The sequence below is a fragment of the Taeniopygia guttata genome, chromosome 6, assembly GCF_048771995.1.
Source record: "Taeniopygia guttata chromosome 6, bTaeGut7.mat, whole genome shotgun sequence".
In the NCBI taxonomy this organism is placed as follows: Eukaryota; Metazoa; Chordata; class Aves; order Passeriformes; family Estrildidae; genus Taeniopygia; species Taeniopygia guttata.
The window spans coordinates 3421440-3439573 of NC_133031.1; the positions used below are offsets into that span (position 1 = coordinate 3421440).

Genomic DNA, 18134 nt, shown 5'->3' on the forward strand with positions numbered 1-18134 from the left:
GCATAATCCTCTGAGAGGCCAGTTCCAGCTGCTCCTGCTAGGCAAGATTAACAGGACAGAGCTGCAAACTCTGTCATCCTGCATGTTCTTCCCAAGGCATTTCCATAAGGAGTGAAAAAGAGGATTTATCATACAAACAATTGTTTGTAATGTTTTATGTTTGCATAATGAGATATATGTGCCTCCCACTGGAGCTGTGTTTGTTCTTGCAGCAAATCAGTATCTTCACAGATATCTTCTCACTTTCCAAAACAGCTCCTTCATCCTCTTACTCTCAGCCTTCACCCAAATATTCTGACGCTAACCAGGAACTTTATTCCTTTCTATACAGGCAGTGACACATGTAACCAGCTTAACAAAAATACCTTCCCCTTCCTAAGGATATTTATGTGACTTAAGGCATGTATAACTTCCCCTGGCTTACTAGACAATTTGAAATAATTTAATTCAATTTTGTGTCCTCATCTTCATAGTGATTAGGAAACATTCATCCTGTAGAAATGTTCCCTTTTCATTTTATGTGGCTCTAATAAAAAAGCCAAACGTAACACCTGTGTTAGTACCCTGGCGTCACTGCATTCTTAGTAGGAGGTTAATCGCTCTCTACTTTTCTTAAATTCATCTATCTCCATAATTGATTTCATTTTAGAACATTACAAGTACCATAAATCACCTTTTGGACTGTTCAATATGATCACATAGCTGCAGTGGAGTGCTATCTCCATGCACTGTGAAGACAGAAGGAAGAACAGAGATTTTTACTTGGGGGAAGGAAGGAACATGAACAAAACCCCAGGTTTACATTTCAAGCTGTCAAGTGAAGTGATATCAGACTGCAGATCAACACACTCCAGTCTCCTCAGTGTCCAAAGCGTGCATCTTACCCAGATATATTCCATGGCTCTGGAGCAAGCTCGTGATGATGACATCACACACACAGGTAATTTAAGGAGGATGACAGCAAAAGATTAGAAAGGGAAGGTAATTCAACTGACCTCCTTTGCCACTAGTTCTTCCCATTTATAGCAAGTGCCCCAAGCATGACCTTGTAGAGACTCTTCTGCAGTTAATTACTCACTGAGCCAACTCATGAGTAAGAATCTGTCCCTGGATTCTCCAGAGTTACTTTGCTCTTGGGTAGCACATTTAAGTTGCCTTTTATGAATAGCACACACTGGTGATTCAGGATGTCATTTCAGGGTGTTTATAAGTTCCCAATATCTTAAGGCTAGAAATAGGCAAGAAAAATCACGCTCTTCTGCCTGGGGAGGGCAAATCTTTTCCCCACTGACAGCTCGAGCCTTCAATCTATTCTCACTTGAACACAGCCATAAATCACAGCTTATAGGAAGAGCTCACCAGTATCAGACACGAAGACTAAACTCATTAAAAATCCTGCAGCAAAGTTCTGTTGATGAAGCCTTGTAAGAAGTAGAGGACTAATGAAAATATGTTCTCAATAACACGTTTTTGGATTACACTGGAATAAGTGGATAAATTCTCCTCTGAAGCAGACTTACCTTGGCTATTCTCTGAAGACAAAATTAAGGAATACAGTAGAAGCTGTGAAGGCAGTAGGATCAAAATCCCATTTTATCAGTAGAGTGAAAAAAAGTTATTTTGTCTCTCTTAAAGATGACTTTCTGTAAGGACCTTAAAGCTCATGCAGTTCCACCCCTTGCCACAGGCAGGGACACCTTCCACTAGACCGGGTTGCTCCAAGGCCCATGCAGCTGGCCTTGAACATTGGTGACAAAGTCACAGGAAATCTCAAATTCTGAATCTGTACTGCTGGCTGTCCTGGTTGAATGAAAAATTTTCTCTAAGCACAAAAATAAAAGGCAGCAACAACACAGAGGAATGCTGTGCTCATGGCTAAGATGCCACAGCACTGATTGTTCAACTTGCCTGTTCAAACTCTTCCATGTCCACCTCGCCGTCGCCGTTCAGATCAAACATCTTAAAGGCGATTTCAAAATTCCTCTGAGGAGCTACAAGAAAAACACAACAAAACACAAAAACCAGTTAACAAAGATAAAAAAGCTCAATAAAATAAGAGCACAAGTTCTGAATGACTTTATCCAGAAGCAATTTTGCCAAATTCTTTCAATTTTAGTGAAGAAATGCAGCTCTAAGGAACCTCTAACTATAAGCTTCATGGTGCTCTTTTTACCAAAGATCTTGACAAGGAGTTATAAGGAGGAGGTATTTCTGGAACATTTATTCTATTTACAGGTGGAAAAAGCTGGAAAGCAAGATGCCATCTGGTATTTCTAATGACAGTTAACAGAAAATGATTTTGCAGCAAGAGCTCCAGTCTGTTCCATGCAGTTGAACACCAGTTTGGCCAGAGGATGTTCCTCAGGCACTGCACTCTCTGTGCTTCCCATGGGTGAGGAGCAGATCTGGAATCTGGACAGTTCTCAGCTCTTGCCTCCCTGTACAAATTTAAACAAATCCTGACCACCCTGTCTCAGCCCAGTCATGACACTGAGATGAGGTGTGGGCTGGAGCTCACGAGCTGAGCTGCCGCCGTACGTTATCATTGCATTTAGTCTGTGCTGTCATGGTTTATTTAGTCAGAACTGCAAAAGCATCACTTCCCAGCCAGCCACACTCTTTTCCCTACATCCCACCACAGAATTCCAGTACATTTCCATTTTGGGCTCTGTAACCCATCACTGTTTGAAGCTACAACACAGCGCCACAATTTTTTCCAAATTAAGTTAATATATGAGGAATTATCATGCTCTGCTACTTTCAAATACACACCTCCTACAGGATTTGTGGTGTTTGCTGGGATTTCTAGGGAATCCTCTAGGTTATAACTAATGCTAAGGCTGTCATCTTAAGAGATCTGTTAAAACTTAGCTCCTTTTCTCATTTCCCAAATCTAATGTAGATCACTGGTGAGGTTCAGCCCTCTTTAATCTCATCTGTGCAATCAACTTTTAATATTTCCAGTGGATGCTCAGGGTATAATGAGTTTTTGCATCCACCCTTCTGTGGGAAGGCACTTCCCAAAAAGGGGTGGGAGAGGGGAGACAAAGAGGAATCACTCAGACAAAAGGAAATGAATATGCAATTAACTGAACTGGATTTTGGATGTTTGTTACAGCTCCAGTTCAAAACCTTCACATCGTGTTTTCTCCTTGCTGTAATAAAGACTATCACTTTATGAGGAAAAGATGCAGCAGACAGGTTAATGAGACCTCTTTTCCCAAACACTTTGTGCCCAAAATAGATGAATGAGGGCATTTGGGCTGATGGCAGGGACAGCTTGATATACACAGCACACGTGGTCCCGCTGTTATCATCCCTGCACTTCCAATTTCCCCCTGCCAATTCCTCGAGCTTGGAATTCCAGATACCATGTGCAGGAGCAGCATCTCCTGTGACCACACCACGTGCTGGGTCATCCCCTGCTTCCACCCACATCCCTGCTGTGCCTCCACACAGATCCTCCCTCCTGCCTGCTGGGAGAGGGAGACCTTCACTTGCTGTCCCTCATTAACTCAGTGTTAATTGACCTGGGGACAGCCAGTCCCCAGCACCACCTTCATAATCTCTCCAATGATACATCGAATTTAAGGGATTAAGACTCCTCTGTATCTATCCAGCATCTCCAGTGATTAATTCCCCATTTTCCTGAAGAGCAACAAGCTTCCAACTACCCCCTTAATATTTCAAGAACACATGCAATTTTATTCACTTTAATTGCAAGTAGTTCATGAAAGCCTGGAGGCAATTTCTTACTAGGCCCAAAATCTGGCACTCTGGAAATGGTGTTTCCTCTACGAGGAAGGGGAGGAACAGAAGAAACTCTCATCTAGTTACAAGGTTCTAGAAAAAGAGTAGTCAACAAATATTTCTTACCCCATTTTCTCTACCAGAGTATAACGATGTTTATTTAAAAATTGGGAAATTTGTTACTCCTTGTGAAAAACTGTCACATGTTGAGGTTTTTTCCCCCCTTTTTAAGGAAATACATAATAGCACATCCCATTTGTGCAGACACACTGTGAACAGAGTAGAATATGCACTTGTCCCTCACAAGGCCATTTCTCTCCTTTTCCATCTTTAAACACACATTACCATAAACAGTTTATCAAAGCCCCAGAGGAGAACAACACCTCCAAAATTTAAATGAGCAGTTCAGCATCATAAATCTGCAGGGTCAGTATTTTCTAAAGACAGGGAAGGGTGGCTTTAAATTGGCAAATTCAATTACTTGACTCCTTTAGCTAATAAATGGCATGCCTGGTTTCTTGCTTTGATCTACATATCCAGCTCCAATTACCTGTGATGACACGTCAATCCAAATAATGTGACCCTGAGCCAGAGGAACTGGAAGGAACCACAGGGCACCCAAGACAATTAGCTCATCCCACTGCTGCTCAGGAAGGAATGTTCATTAGAGATGTACACCCCTGATGTCCAGGAGTGGATTTATGGGGCCTGGGTCAGATGATTTCTGCCTCTCCCCTTGGCTGTGATGCTTCTGGCCAGGATTTATGTAGGAAGAGTTGCCCTGAGAGCAGCCAATCCCACTGCACCCGCCTTGCCCATTACCTCAGCTTGCACAACCTCCATTTCTCTTCCTGCACTTAGATCCCTCAAACCTGTAGATCACAAAAGCAGCAGACACCAGATTGCCCAGCTATCCCTCCCTCTTTTATTTTGCCCCCCAAATTTTACCATTCCCAACTGCAGCATCTCTAAATTTCCCCACTGCCTCCCTAATTAAGATGCCTCCAAACAAATCCAATATTCCTCCTGCAGTGGTTTCCAAAACCATTTAAAGGACTGTTTGGTTTTCATATGGCCTGATGCCTGTCTTGATAAGGGAAAACCACCTCTGGATTTTCCCCAAGTGCTCTGCTACATTCCCAGCTCTCTGATTGTGTGTGAGCTGTCTCCTCGCCATCATTTTCGATATTATTAAAAATAGAGACTGTTTCATTGCAATTGATTTCCCTTGGGCAATGAGACAGAAACTGGTCAGGGCAACTGCAGTTTCTTTTTTAGTTTTATTTCTACCTTTAGATGTTCAGGAGGATCCTCCAAATCATTAACATGGAAGCATGGAATGGTTTGGGTTGGAAGGAACCTTAGAAATCACCTATTTCCAATCCCTTCCATTAGGCCAACATGAGTGAAAATGTGGTACTGAAGCCCACACCACTATCAGCAAACTCCTGGCTTACAGACATGTGGAATGATCCATATATATAGACCTAGACATAGATATATGGAAAGGCTGAAAGGATCCTTTAGAGCCATAACTCCACGAGCTCTCCATGCCAAGTTGCTTTTTCAACTAACTCAGGATTTAGCACAAAGAGCAATTAACATTTTTCTTCATTCATTTGTTCCAATCAAATATATGGGGACAGAAAAAGAGCAAGTAAAGCAGAAGTCAAACACAGGAACATTAGAGAGGCAAGTGTCCTCCACCAGCAAACAAATAACAAGCAGCAGCACTGACCACATGGAAAAAACCCACTTGGATCCCGCAGGGTAAAGCCCTTGGGAAGCTCTGAGGGATGAGATGGGTTGATTAGGCATCTTTAAGCCAATTATGCCATTTTAAACTACTTTCAATTATTCAATGGACCAATTTGCAGCACTCAATTGCTCTTTACAGCCCTGTACTCTCAGCAGAAGCAAAGACATTAAAAGCTTGCCTATGAGAAAGCCCACATTTCCTTGGCTTTGTGCTCATTTGGGATTTTCTCTTTCCCAAAAACTCAACATTCCACACTTGGAGACACCTCTTAGTGTATCTTGCCTTCTGGCCTCTAGCAGAAGAACTGCATTTTAAGAAAACCAAAGTCTTAACACACTTTTGGAGAGTACCCATTGCTGCCTCCTTATGGAGCTGGAAATTTCTTTGCCAAAAAAGGGTGATTTTTTTTGTGATGTTACTTAGAGGAAGTAAAACTTCTGGCTAGAAAACACTAGAATATCTTGTCTTTTGGTGGGAACTCATACACAAAGGAGTTCATGGCTCCCAAGGCTTAATAACTCCCCAAGCAACTCTAGTGTGGGAAGAAGGAACATGAACTCAGCTGGGAAAAAAAAAAAAAAAAAAAAAAAATCAGTCATTTGGAGTTCAACATCCTATGGTTGCTTCTATTCCATTTATCCCAAAATTAAGAAAAATAGATAGGCAAAGGCCCCAGTATCCTGTAAGTGACTCAATCCCAGATTAACAGAGTCCTGAAGCAGACAGCTATCCATAGAATACAGATGGCTGAGCCCCAGCTGCAGTAAATATAGGGGTAAAAACCCATTAAACTTAATGTTGCAGAAATTTTCCTTTCATTACTATTCCACCATTTCATAAAATGAATCCAAATCATTCCAAGTTTTTTTTTTTTTTTTTTAATGTTAATCAACCCAGAGATGTAAGTAACAGGCAACTAAAAAACTGAGCCCCCAGCATAGACACTGAGCCACAATATCATCAGTTCTAAAGGAAAAATAGGTTATTTCTTCTCACAAAGAAGGCTCAGAATTAACTCTGAAATAATGCAAGTGCATCATCTTGGGATATCAGGGAGAAATTCTTCCCTGGGAGGGTGCTGGCACAGAGAAGCTGTGGCTGCCCCGTCCCTGAATCCCCCATCCATCACACCACACAAGTCTAAGGGATGAAGACATGAACAGAGGAAAGCCATGTGAAGGATGCAGGCTGACAGAGCCTCCCATGCCACAGTCTGAGTTTTCAAATCACTTGGGAACATCCCCAACTGCCAATTGTGAAAATTCATTCCCATTTCTGTCCTTCAGCATGGCACAAGTGGGATGCCAAGCCACAGAGCTCTCCCTGTGCCAGGAAGCAGCCAGGTTTGTGTTTGGAAGCTGGGATATTCCTCGGAAGATGCTGCTCAGGTACATCCTGGTAATGCCACACAGCAGTGACTGGGCTGGCAGAAAGGTAGGAAGACATCCTTGCTCCAAATAGGGAGGGTGAGATGGACCCATGGAGGGTCTGTAAAGACTGAAGATAAAATTAACATGAACAAGACTACAAACAAAAATAGCCCTATGAACTCAAAGCAACCTTGTCTTGAGGAAATGGGCCCCATGGCACTGGGCACAGCTGGATTACCCCACCACTGGTGAGGTAACAGATTTCACTCATGGCAGGGATGGGGCTGAAGAATTTCCTGTCAGCCAGGAATAATTTATTCAGAACAGTCATGGCCCAAAGGGACTCTGGAGATCCCAGTGTGGGAGAAGATGTCTCTCCATTGCAGTGACACACACAGAGCTCAATATCCAGCCAGAACACAATTTCCAGAGTTAGATGGCTTGAAATTTATTCCCTCTACACAAGACAGAAAAAAAATTAACAGAGGTGAATCTATCCTAAGTGAGAGTTACCTGCTGTGATGGGAGAAGGAGATGCAGGTCTGCTATGAGAGCCCTGGCAAAAGGTTAATTATCGTGGCTTCAGCCAATGTCATTTAACCCTCCTGCCAGGAGAATTAAATCCAGAAAAAGCAACAGTCCAACTGTGGAAACAACACCAAATTATTCTTTTAATGCCCAGCTCTCTTCAGTACCTGTTATTGGAGGCAGAATTAGTGTGCCTTGACAATGGACCCCATTTGTTGGGAAATTGCAGTCACTGGCGATGGAAAAGCTCTTTTTCTCCTTCCTCCATTTGTTTTGCAAGTTTCAAAGCAAAAACCTCTTTGGTCAGGGAAGGCATTGTTTTTCTATAACATTCAAAGGATCCAAGGGAAATTCCATCAGAATTTACTCATCTTTCTACCTCTGCCCCAAAACATGAGAAGAAGCTGAAGCAACAGAAGCCATGGAGTTTCCTCAAGGCCCCTCAGCTCTCATTGCCTTTAACAGGATTAACAGGACAGAAGGCTGACTTTCTGAAGCAGCTAAAAGCCATTTTATTAGTTCTTTTAAAAAGAAAATTCACAGAAACATGGCAACTGAGGAGAACAGACAGTGCTGGAGTGAGGAATGGCTCGTAAATAAGATACGGTGACAGACTCATTTTCTGAGCAATGTGCAAACAGCTGCTTGAGAGCAATATGAAATTAAGCCTCCAGCCCTCTCTCCTCCTCTCACTCCCCATTTCACAGAACTCAGCTGGAGGGAGCTTCAGGTAAAGCTGCAAAGACAACTGAAATGAGGAGTTTGGGGAAGCACTTCCAAAGCCTGGCCGAGCACAATGACACAGAGCCCTCGGGGCTTCTTGTTTCCCGAGGCTCTCATTGACCAGTCTGGAGTCCAGTGAGCCAAACCAGACCATGATGGATCTCTCCCCATCACTCTCCCTCCTGCTTCCCCCTCCCAGACCCAATCTCCCACTCCCCCTTTTGATTATCCTGCTTAGTGCTCAATATGCCACCTTCCTTTCCCAATATTTATTTATTTTTCTATTTGATGTAATCTACAGCTCCACCTTGTCCAGATACTTCCTTAATGTATGGATTATTTAAATAACACAGGGAGAAAACAAATATTGAACTGTCACATTTAAGATTCACTTTCATAATTCTATTTTATTTATTTATAAATTAATAGTCTATTTATTCATTTCTCTGTTTTATTTACTTATTTCTAGTGAAAAGAACCCAATCAGGAACTACTGGATTCCTGCAAAGCAATATTCACCAGTCAGAGAGTAAACCAGTGGGGTGCAACAGTGAGTTTTCTGTTTAGCCACAGGGTAAGGCTTGGTTGGGAGTTAATTTTACAAAAGCAAATGCTTTAGAAATGAAACCCAAACTCTTCCTCTGGGGAATCTCTCTTAAACAGGAGCTCCAGAGAAATTCCTCCATCTTCAGTAATCATTTAGCAGACTCCCCAAATGTCTATAAGTCAGCCTCAAAGCCCTGGAATTTTTTTTTCCTCTTTTTTTTTTTTTTTTTTTTTTTAATTTTCCTTTTTGAAAGCTCCTGCCTTGCCCCCCCTTCACATGGCTCCTCAAAGCCAATTCTGTCTCCTCATTAAGCTAACGCCCCTGTAATTGTGAACACGCTCAAAAGCCCAAAAAGAAGAGGAATAAAACCCTGTCCCCCCCTCACAGCCCTCCAACACGAGGTGGTCCTTTTCTTTTATTCTCGCAACAAACAAGTCAAAGCAAAGCGAGAACAACTTCTTTTACTGCTGCCTGTGGAAGCACATGAAATTAATTTTGCACCCTGTGTACTTGATTAGGGCGTTTTTCACCACCAGCACAACCATAAAAACAAGGGCAAGAGTGTTTTCCAAACCACACTCAGTAATGTGATACCAGAGGTTTGAGAGTTCATTGTCATCTGTGGAGGCTCAGATGAAAAGCCCTCATTACACACAAGTGACTACCTGAGATCATTTTGGCACGGTCCAGATGAATGTAAGAAAGGAACAGCAAAGATCTTAAGAGCCAGTTTGGAGACTCGGTCAAAAAAAAAAACAAACAAGCAAATTAAAGTCATAAAACAAATTCCCTGGCTTGAACCAGCTGTATCACTCTGGTTGTTTTCACAACATGAAGGTCACACACAAGTCTGTCCCCGCCAGGTCCATTTGACAACAAACAAGAACGTGAGCATTGCTGCTTCCCAGGAATAGATCCTCAGTAAATGAAGAGCTGCCTCTCATGTCTCCTGTTACACATGCAAGAACATGGGGTGTTTGGGGGGGGGAGAATAAAGCACCTGTTGCTGTGACAAAGCACCAGTGATTAACCCAGCTGACTCCCTGAACAGCACTGGGCACGCAGCAGTGGGCTCTGCAGCTAACTGGGAAGCATTCAGTTTTTTAATTCCACAGATCAGGTCAGTATGGAATAGATAATTACATGATGAGATGGCCAAGTTTTCTCTTTTTAAATCTGAAAATAAAATGTCTCAAATTCATTTGGACAGTGGCTTATTACCCCTTACCCCACTTTTTCTAATAGGGCTGAGAAACTGACATTGACTTTCCTGTTTATGACACAGCACCCTCCAAGCAGTCAGAGAAGCTCTGCAAATGAGGTTCTGAGCTTGACTTCCACGTGAAGAAAGTATAGAAATGCCATTTGACATTATCAAAGGCTTCAGTTTTACTGGTTCTTGCCAGCAAAGCAAACTTTTCAGTGCTGGCACTCAGAGTGCAGACGACTTTGCTGGAACAGATTAGCAGATCATGGAAATACCACGAATGCAAGTCAAGGGCAGCAGGGTGAAAAGACAGAAGGTATCTCATGATACTGGTTGAAATATAAACAGCTTAACTTCCCTCCTCATTGGATTATATCACTCACAAACCTGAGCTCACCCTAGTGAAAATACAGCTGGAAAAGGGAGTTTGGAGAGGCGTGAAACCAGTGAAAAACTGGAGATCTGTGTTCATCCAAATCCAAGAGAATATCACATGAACACAGCTCAAGAACACATCTCCATTTACAAATCTGAACAGCAGGTCAAGTGACTCATTAAAAAAAAATCTGTCACATTTCAAAATGAGAAATAAATCTTCAGAAGTCATCAATCTGCTTGTCTTCCCGAAGCACTCAGGCTAGACCAGATCAAGCAACAGCAATTGCTCAGCTCGAGTTGCAGGCACTCAAAAGGCCTTTTAGGGAAATTCATGTCAACAAGCTTGTGAACCCCAAAAATTTAAAAAAAACAGGAATTGCAGGGAAAATCCCTGCTGTACTTACTGGAAAGGACTGTGGTGAGGAAGATGTAGTCGGAAAAAGAAATGAGTCCACATTCTCCAAGCGCGTAGAAAATGCTGTCCTCGTCAGCAAACTTCTCCCTCTCCTGGGATAACTTCTGGTCATCCACCCGAGCCACACCCCAAAGAGAGCACAGAAAGCACCAGATTAAACACAGAAATGGAAGGCTTGATTTGTATCCTTAGCACCAACAAGCAATTCCATAGACACACACACCCCTACTATCTCCATCCATAATCCAGAGGACCTTTTCCAGCCTTTGGATCTGATCAGAAAAGTTCTGCAAAGATCGGTGCTTGCCTATCTCAAATGAGGATAAGGAATTGCAACCAATTGCAACCAACCTTTGTTGGTTCAGCTCAGCTGAAATAAACATAAATAAAACTATGGTAATTTTGCTTAAAATCTTTGCAATTAGTGATAAAAAAACTCAGACTTTAATACAGGATTCAAAGAGGAAATTGTATTTCACTGACAGCTTTTTAGTTAGACTCTGCTGTAGAAAGGAGCCAATTTGACATGAATATAAAGTCTGATCAAAGTTACTCAAACTGTGAGTGTGTGTGTGTGAACTCACAGGGAGGACTGGGCCTGAAACCAACTCAATCCCCCCTCTTGCTCCAGTTCTTTTCCATTTATCAGCTCACAATATCTTACTAAGCTAAAAATTCCAGTCCCTTTGATCCGCAGAACCCCCAAAGGCTGAAAAGTATCCATAAAACTGTTAGGGAATCCACACTGGTGACCCACTTTAAGGACACAGTAGGAGGAGACACACACAGAGAGGAGAATTAAATTAATACAAAGGAGAGTAGGGGTGGGTGAGGTTATTCCATGGAAACCAGGCCATGCAAGCACACGCAGGCACGGTGAAAGCAAGGCTGGATTTAGGACTGGTTTTAGGAAAAACCACCAACAAACAGCACCACACGAGGGTCCAGCTACACAACTGTCCCCCACTGTTACCTCTGTCTAGCGGAGATCCCATCATATACAAGATAAAGGAAAGAAAACTGATTAACCAACAATAAAACAAGCAGGCAAAACATCACATCAAGTTGAACGGTTAGGCTTGCCAAGAGCAAGGAAAGTCTGGAGCAACCAGGTGGTTGCTGTGACTGGAACCCTATGGAGATATCCCAGCAAGTGTTAGCTCATAGCTTCTCCACTGCCTGCAGCTGATGTCTCTCATCCACCTCAAGTTTTTGGCTTTTTTTTTATTTTTTGAGAGCCAACTCACCGTTGTATGTGATTGCAGAGTGGGGAGAGTGGGGATGAGCTCAGCTAATAATTTAGATGAAAATTTAACCTGTATCTGGCTTGAAAACCACAAGAAAAGAGACAAAAATAATCATATAGATTGCAAAAAACCCACAGTTTCCAGGGAAAAATACTTCAGTCCTATTGATCACATAAAATTATTCCCAGTAACTCTGCCTTTACCACCTGGAGAGCACCAGGAATTTAATAAGATGTGAGTCACTACCAGCAGACAACACGCTAATGGCCTTCATTTGATGCAAGATAACAGCCATTTATGCTTATGGGGTACCAGGTTGAAGTATCATTTCCTCAAAAACAGGTTTTGCTTCCATTTCCATCAAGATGAATCTAAAGCAAAAATAACATTGATGCTGATGTGAAGAATAAACATCTGGTTTTCCTTTGAACCACAGGCAGGATTTGGGGAGAAAGCAGCTCCCTGTGACTGCTGCTGGAGGTGTCGCCAGCAGCGTCTCACCTGCTCCTGTGATTTATTGCCTCTCCCTCTGATTGCCTCTCTTGGGCAGCATTGATCATAATCTAGCTATTGGCAACTTGCTTGCAGAATCCCATGAAAAAGTTCCAGAAGGTGGTTTATTAATTTTTATGGGTTTTTTGCTGCACTTAAAATTCATGGTCAGCATCAAACAGCTCAAAATATTCCTCATAAGAGGAAAGAACATTCATAGATTAGCCATAAAAAAGGATATTAAATTAGTTAGTCTCTGAAATATAAAGACAGGTGGGAGGGAGAAGCATTTACCCATTTGCACCTTCCTTTGAGCAAACATAGTAAAAAAAAAGTTATTTATTTATCTTAAAACCAGCATCTACTTGTCACCAACCCAGGGAACACAAGCTGTAACTACAGTGCTCAGCTGCCTATAGCTCATGGAAAAGGGAATTTCTCCCGCTGATTTTAAGGGAAAATAACAACTGCCCTGATCAATCAGATTTTCAGGTTCCCAGCAGTAGAACAGAAGCTTTAAAAATTTCCTAACTCTCCCATTCATTTTCCTGTCTCAGTGAGAAGCTGTGTGTTTGATTGCTTTCCATGAACTTAGTGGGAAGCTCACCTCACAATGGGAAGGCTCAAAGCATCCTTCTCCCAGGAGCTGCTCCCCACCATGAAACGTTACTGCAAGGAATTATATCTAACTTCCAGGAAAAAATAATATAAAATAAATCTAGCTACCTATTTCACAAAGCACAATGTGAGCTGTTGTCACCCCTCAAGTCAGTCCTCACTAAGATCTCAAACCACCCTTTTCCACAGCCCACCTTCCTTCCAGCACACTCCCATTCAGCCAGAAAGGTAATGCATGGTACCGAACACCCAGGCAAAAATCTCTTTCCAAACCTCCACCTTCTTTTAGAGACAAGTCATCTCCACAAGTAATTATCAACACCCTTCTGTATCTGAGCACAAGGTAATTCTCAAACTGTTCAGTTAAAACAGCCAAATGTCTTCCACTCAGCATTTTTTTCCATTTAAAATCCACTCCCAAAACCAGAGTAACTGGTTAAGATCATTCAGTACACCCCAAAAAAACCCCATTTAAACCCGAGCATTCACAAGTGAGCAAGCCATGGGGAACACTTTACAATTATGATGTATTTTTTAATCAAGCAGTAGACTCATATTTAACAAGCACACAGACAAGCAGACATCCAAATTAACATGTAAAAAGAAAAAGAAATCCAAATATCTCGCTGCTTTGGGCACAAGCATGGCTGTGTAAGTTCAGTGAGAAGCCACCAGTCCAGTCTCAGTGGAACAAAACTTGTGACAGGTGTACAGGCAGATTGTCTTACAGTTCCAGACACGGATGACAGGTCAAAAAACTGACTCAAATTCAAGATACAGAGCTTGCTTTGCCCTTCTCCAAGCTCAATCAGCACCAAGATGTGGCTGAACAGATCAATGCAGTGACCAAGCTTCCCCAAACCCACGTGCTAGAGGAAAAAGTCTTGTGCTGCATGCAGGCAAGTCCCCAGAGTTCTTTATGTACAGGCTGGCTGCAAAGCACCCAAACATACATCACAAATTTCACATACTCCACCCCAAAACTAATGTGCTGGAGCCTCCCTTAAGTTAAGGACATGGTACAGCTTCCAACAACAAGGATTGGTGGAAAAAACCCATGGAATCCGTATGTTCCCTGTCAAATATTACCTTTATTTTGGATTTTAAAATTGTTTTCTCAGGGCTGAGTGAGGAGTGAAACGTGGTAATACTGAATTATGCAAATCTGAAAAATAAAGGTGTATTTTTGCACATGGAGGGATGCCTTCTCTGCAGAGGCAGAGATGGGCACACGGTGCTGCTGTTCCCACTCATAATGCAGGTCTAGAAAAGCCTGACCACCTAAATCCTGGCAGCTCCACTTCATCTGGCGTTCCAGAAACTACAGCATTTAATTTGGGAAGAACACATTCTTGGGAAATCCCTCAGAGCTGTCAGTTTGGGTTTCCATCTGGAGAAGGAAAGGACATTTTGGGCATGTTTCTTCCTGTAACTTATGTTTCAGCACCACATTTGCACTTCCATAACCAAAGCTTCAGGAATTTATCAGCCCAATGTGACCACTTCTGCCTTCCAAAACAACAATAAAATAAATATCCATGAGAGATAACGGCTATTTCTCCAGAACCAGGAAGCAATTCTGTCAATTAGCAAGGAATTTTAGATGAAGAATAAACCACCTTTTATTTACAAACATCATTGTACTCGGTTTGTTCCTTTTGAACAGAAACATTTTCAGGTGACCAATATTGTACTGAGCAAATACAAACCCATGAGTGTAGAGTGAAGTCACCTGGATGCAAAGCAATTCTCTTTCAGTCCCAACTGACCACCTTCAGTTATGCAAAATATTAAAATAAGAACATCTATTAATGTGTTTCTTTCATGGTTAACTGTAAGCATGTAGGAAAAAAAGTCCCTTTTGCTAACAGGACAGGTGTGGATTATTACAGCTTTTCCCAAGCAGGGCTGTTGAAAATCAGGGAAATATATATCAAGATACTTGGTAACAGACAAGGGAAAACCCTTAATTAATTCCAGTGCAAACCAGCTTGTTGTGGCAATTAAAAATATGTGCTTTTAACTCTGCACCAAAACACTGAACCAAAAAAGGGAGGATTTTAAACTTTGCTCATTTTTTTAAAGATTTAAGCTTTAAAGAGTCAAAGCCATGTATCTAGAGATTCCAGGCACCTCACTTTGAGAAAACCGAATAAAGAAATAAAAAGGCTTTCAGAATCAGATTTTAAAATTGAGCATTTCAGCCCAAATATTCAAAAGTCCTTTAGGGAAAAAGAAATGGGAGAGGTCCCTCTGCACTATGAAATGGACAAAAATGGGACTTGAGGGAAAATGAAAGGATTTAACAGTTTTTAAAGTCAGTTCCATAATATAGACGCAAAATAAGTAATTTGAAATGCACTGCCTGGCTTTTTTAAGAAAAAAGTGTTGGAGGCTGTGATGAAAACTGCACAAGGACCTTTTGAAACTCATAAACCTCTTTTAGACCTGGGAAAGCTCACATTATCTGGAGCCACTAGGAATGATAATTTACTATGAAGTCTGTACACCAATACCAGCAAACACAAACAGGTTCTCCATAGCAAATTGTGGTGGCTGACTGCTGACCTAAGAAAATGCTTAAAATTTACTGTTAGCAGATAATATTGCATAATTGGCAGATAATACTTTCGAGAGTGTATTTTAATCAAGAGGTTTTAAAACTTTTGATTTTCAGGGGTTATTTTATCTGTGTATCTACAGAGGGGCACAAAAATACAGAGTTGAACATGGGTGAGGTTGTCCTGCACGTTCTCTCACTCTAAATTTGAGCACATGCAGAGAATGAAAACCTGGGCAGCAATTCTTACTGCAGGTGGACTCCTGTGACTGGAAAGAGAAATTTGCATTCCCTCCCTTCCAGCAAGGCTGTAAATATTCAAACCACCTTTCAAACAAAGGGCACCTGAAATGCAAGGCCAGCATTCTGCACAACCCAGAAAATCAACGACACAGACTCTCCCAACCCGTGGCAGGCAGCAGAGCCACTCATGCAAGGGAGAAACCCCTGCAGGAAAAGCAAATAGGAAAGGCCTTGAAAAGGGACAGTCTACACTTGTGCTCCCCTCAGCCCTCTGCAGGGTAATGAAATCACAATCTGCAGGACCTCTGGGGCATTTTGCATGGAAATTTAATAGAGATGATTGAAATTAGGGTCCTTGATGGCCCACATCAAGCTTTTAAAATGAGCTCAGTTTTGCCACCTTTAAATTGAAACAGCTGTTTAGGTCTTGGATGGAAACTGGGATGCTGCTCTCCCTCATCTCAGCCTGCATGACCAAGATGAACTCATTGTGTTGCTCCTTCTCTCAGGCAGAAATCCCAGTGTGAAAGGACACAAGGAGGAAAATGATAATTCTCTATAAAAAGTGATTATTAAACATTGGCTCAGTTGATGAGCTTAGGGTTATACACTTGGTACTCACCACCAAAATCTTATAAATTCTCTTTCCCTCTCTCAGTCTTTTTTTTTTTTCTTCTGCCATCCAGAGTTGACCTCCTTGTGGAGCCAACTGAGTTCAAGCACCTCCTAAAGCAATCCCTGCCACCCTCTCCCTCCTAAGACCATGTCACCCAAGGACAGAGTTCTCAGAGCTTTGTTTTTGTCCCTCAAGTATTAAGCGTTAAGCTAACAAAAGCAAAACTACCAAAGAAATTAAAGCCACAAATACTCCAGAATCTATTTTTGATTAAAAGACTGCATACACCCACTGAGGGCTTATTACCAAGTTGTTTATTTTTCCCTAACTTTCCCTATGGATTTCATTAATGCCACAAAGCTACAGGGCAAACTCAAAGTTCTTCCATATATTTTCCTCTTTACTTACTAATATTGAATGAACTCCCCTTTGGTTTCTAGTTCTTTTTCCTAGAAAACATTTTAAGAACTACAACAACTAAATATCTACCACCTAACATATTCTTTAATACAGTTCAGTCTACATAATTCTGTAACTTGAAAAACTCAAGTTTGCAAATGTAGCCTTTCCCAAACCTGCACACCTTCAGATAGATGGTATTTCCCCAAAGTATTTGGCCAGGGAATCAAACTAACTTTGTGGCCTCAAGGGGAAAACACTATTTTCCAACAGAGCCAGCTCTATCCCAGTCTCATCAAGCTGCAGAATAAGACAGAAGCCTCAGAGGACACTGTGAAACCAGGAGGGCAGGCAGACACACATCTAAGCTTTGCTCAAAGCAGTTCCTGTTAATAGAGCCAGGTATTAATGGTTTCCCTGAGGACTGTTCTCTCCACAAGCCACACTCAGGTGTTCTGAAATAAACCCTGCAGGCTGAGGATCAAGGAGAGCACTCAGGAGTATTTATGAGAGGAGCAGGGGGAAGAGGTGAGCGTACACTGTCCCTTTCACATGAAAAGTGCATATTATGAGGTCTGAAGCACAAACTAATCAAAGCACATGCTGTCTGCTTTGTACCTGCCAGAAATCCTGGTGGGAGGGGAGAGGGTTAGAAAAGGGAAGAAAATGAAGGAATGCTTGGTTACACAAAAAAAATTCCCACAAACCAGAATTAGAATAAAGACAAGTATCAGAGATATTAGCAGCTGGAGGAAACACCCGCTGGGTACCTGGAAACCAGAACAAAAGAGGACAAAACAACCAGAGGATTTTAGTAGGAGCCCTGTGGAAATGAGCAGCAGAATTAGGGATACACAAAGATAACAGCAAATAGAGCTTTGTCAAAGCCAAAATACACAAATGTTTGGTAGAGAAGATAGGATTATCTACTCGTTCTGTACCTAAAGCAGCCCAGGTGCTCACGGGGATGTTTGTGCACTGTGTTAGAAGCAATTAAGGATTTTCTTTGATGAACTACAGTTTTATTAAAAACAAACCAAGAAAAGAATTTGCACATTTCAGTGTCCACACAGGTCCCAGCAAACAGAGAAACATCAGAACTAACTGAAGCAGACAGGAGGGTCAAGTTTGGCTGGGAGGGAAAAACCAACAAGCAAAGAAACCAACATGGACAGGGTGTCAGCAAAGGAAGCAAAGATAAAAACCTTCTCAGCTCAGCTTTGCTGGTTATTTGCAACAAACTGCATCTCTGCTTGCTTCCACAAAGCCACAGGCAAGGATT

At 41.9% G+C, this 18134-nt stretch overlaps 1 protein-coding gene across 4 annotated transcripts in view; it reads right to left on the minus strand.

Moving 5' to 3' along the window:
- MICU1 (mitochondrial calcium uptake 1) overlaps window positions 1-18134 on the minus strand; it is an 88619-nt gene that overhangs the window by 31791 nt on the left and 38694 nt on the right. For 2 of the 4 annotated variants that reach the window (XM_072930840.1, XM_072930841.1), the window contains 3 exons: window positions 11925-11999; window positions 10667-10781; window positions 1909-1991 (listed from right to left, as the gene is read on the minus strand). In XM_072930840.1, coding sequence (XP_072786941.1) covers window positions 1909-1991; window positions 10667-10781; window positions 11925-11999 — 273 coding nt within the window. The remainder of the gene's footprint in view (window positions 1-1908; window positions 1992-10666; window positions 10782-11924; window positions 12000-18134) is intronic. The other 2 variants (XM_041717174.2, XM_030275678.4) reach the window with 1 other exon arrangement.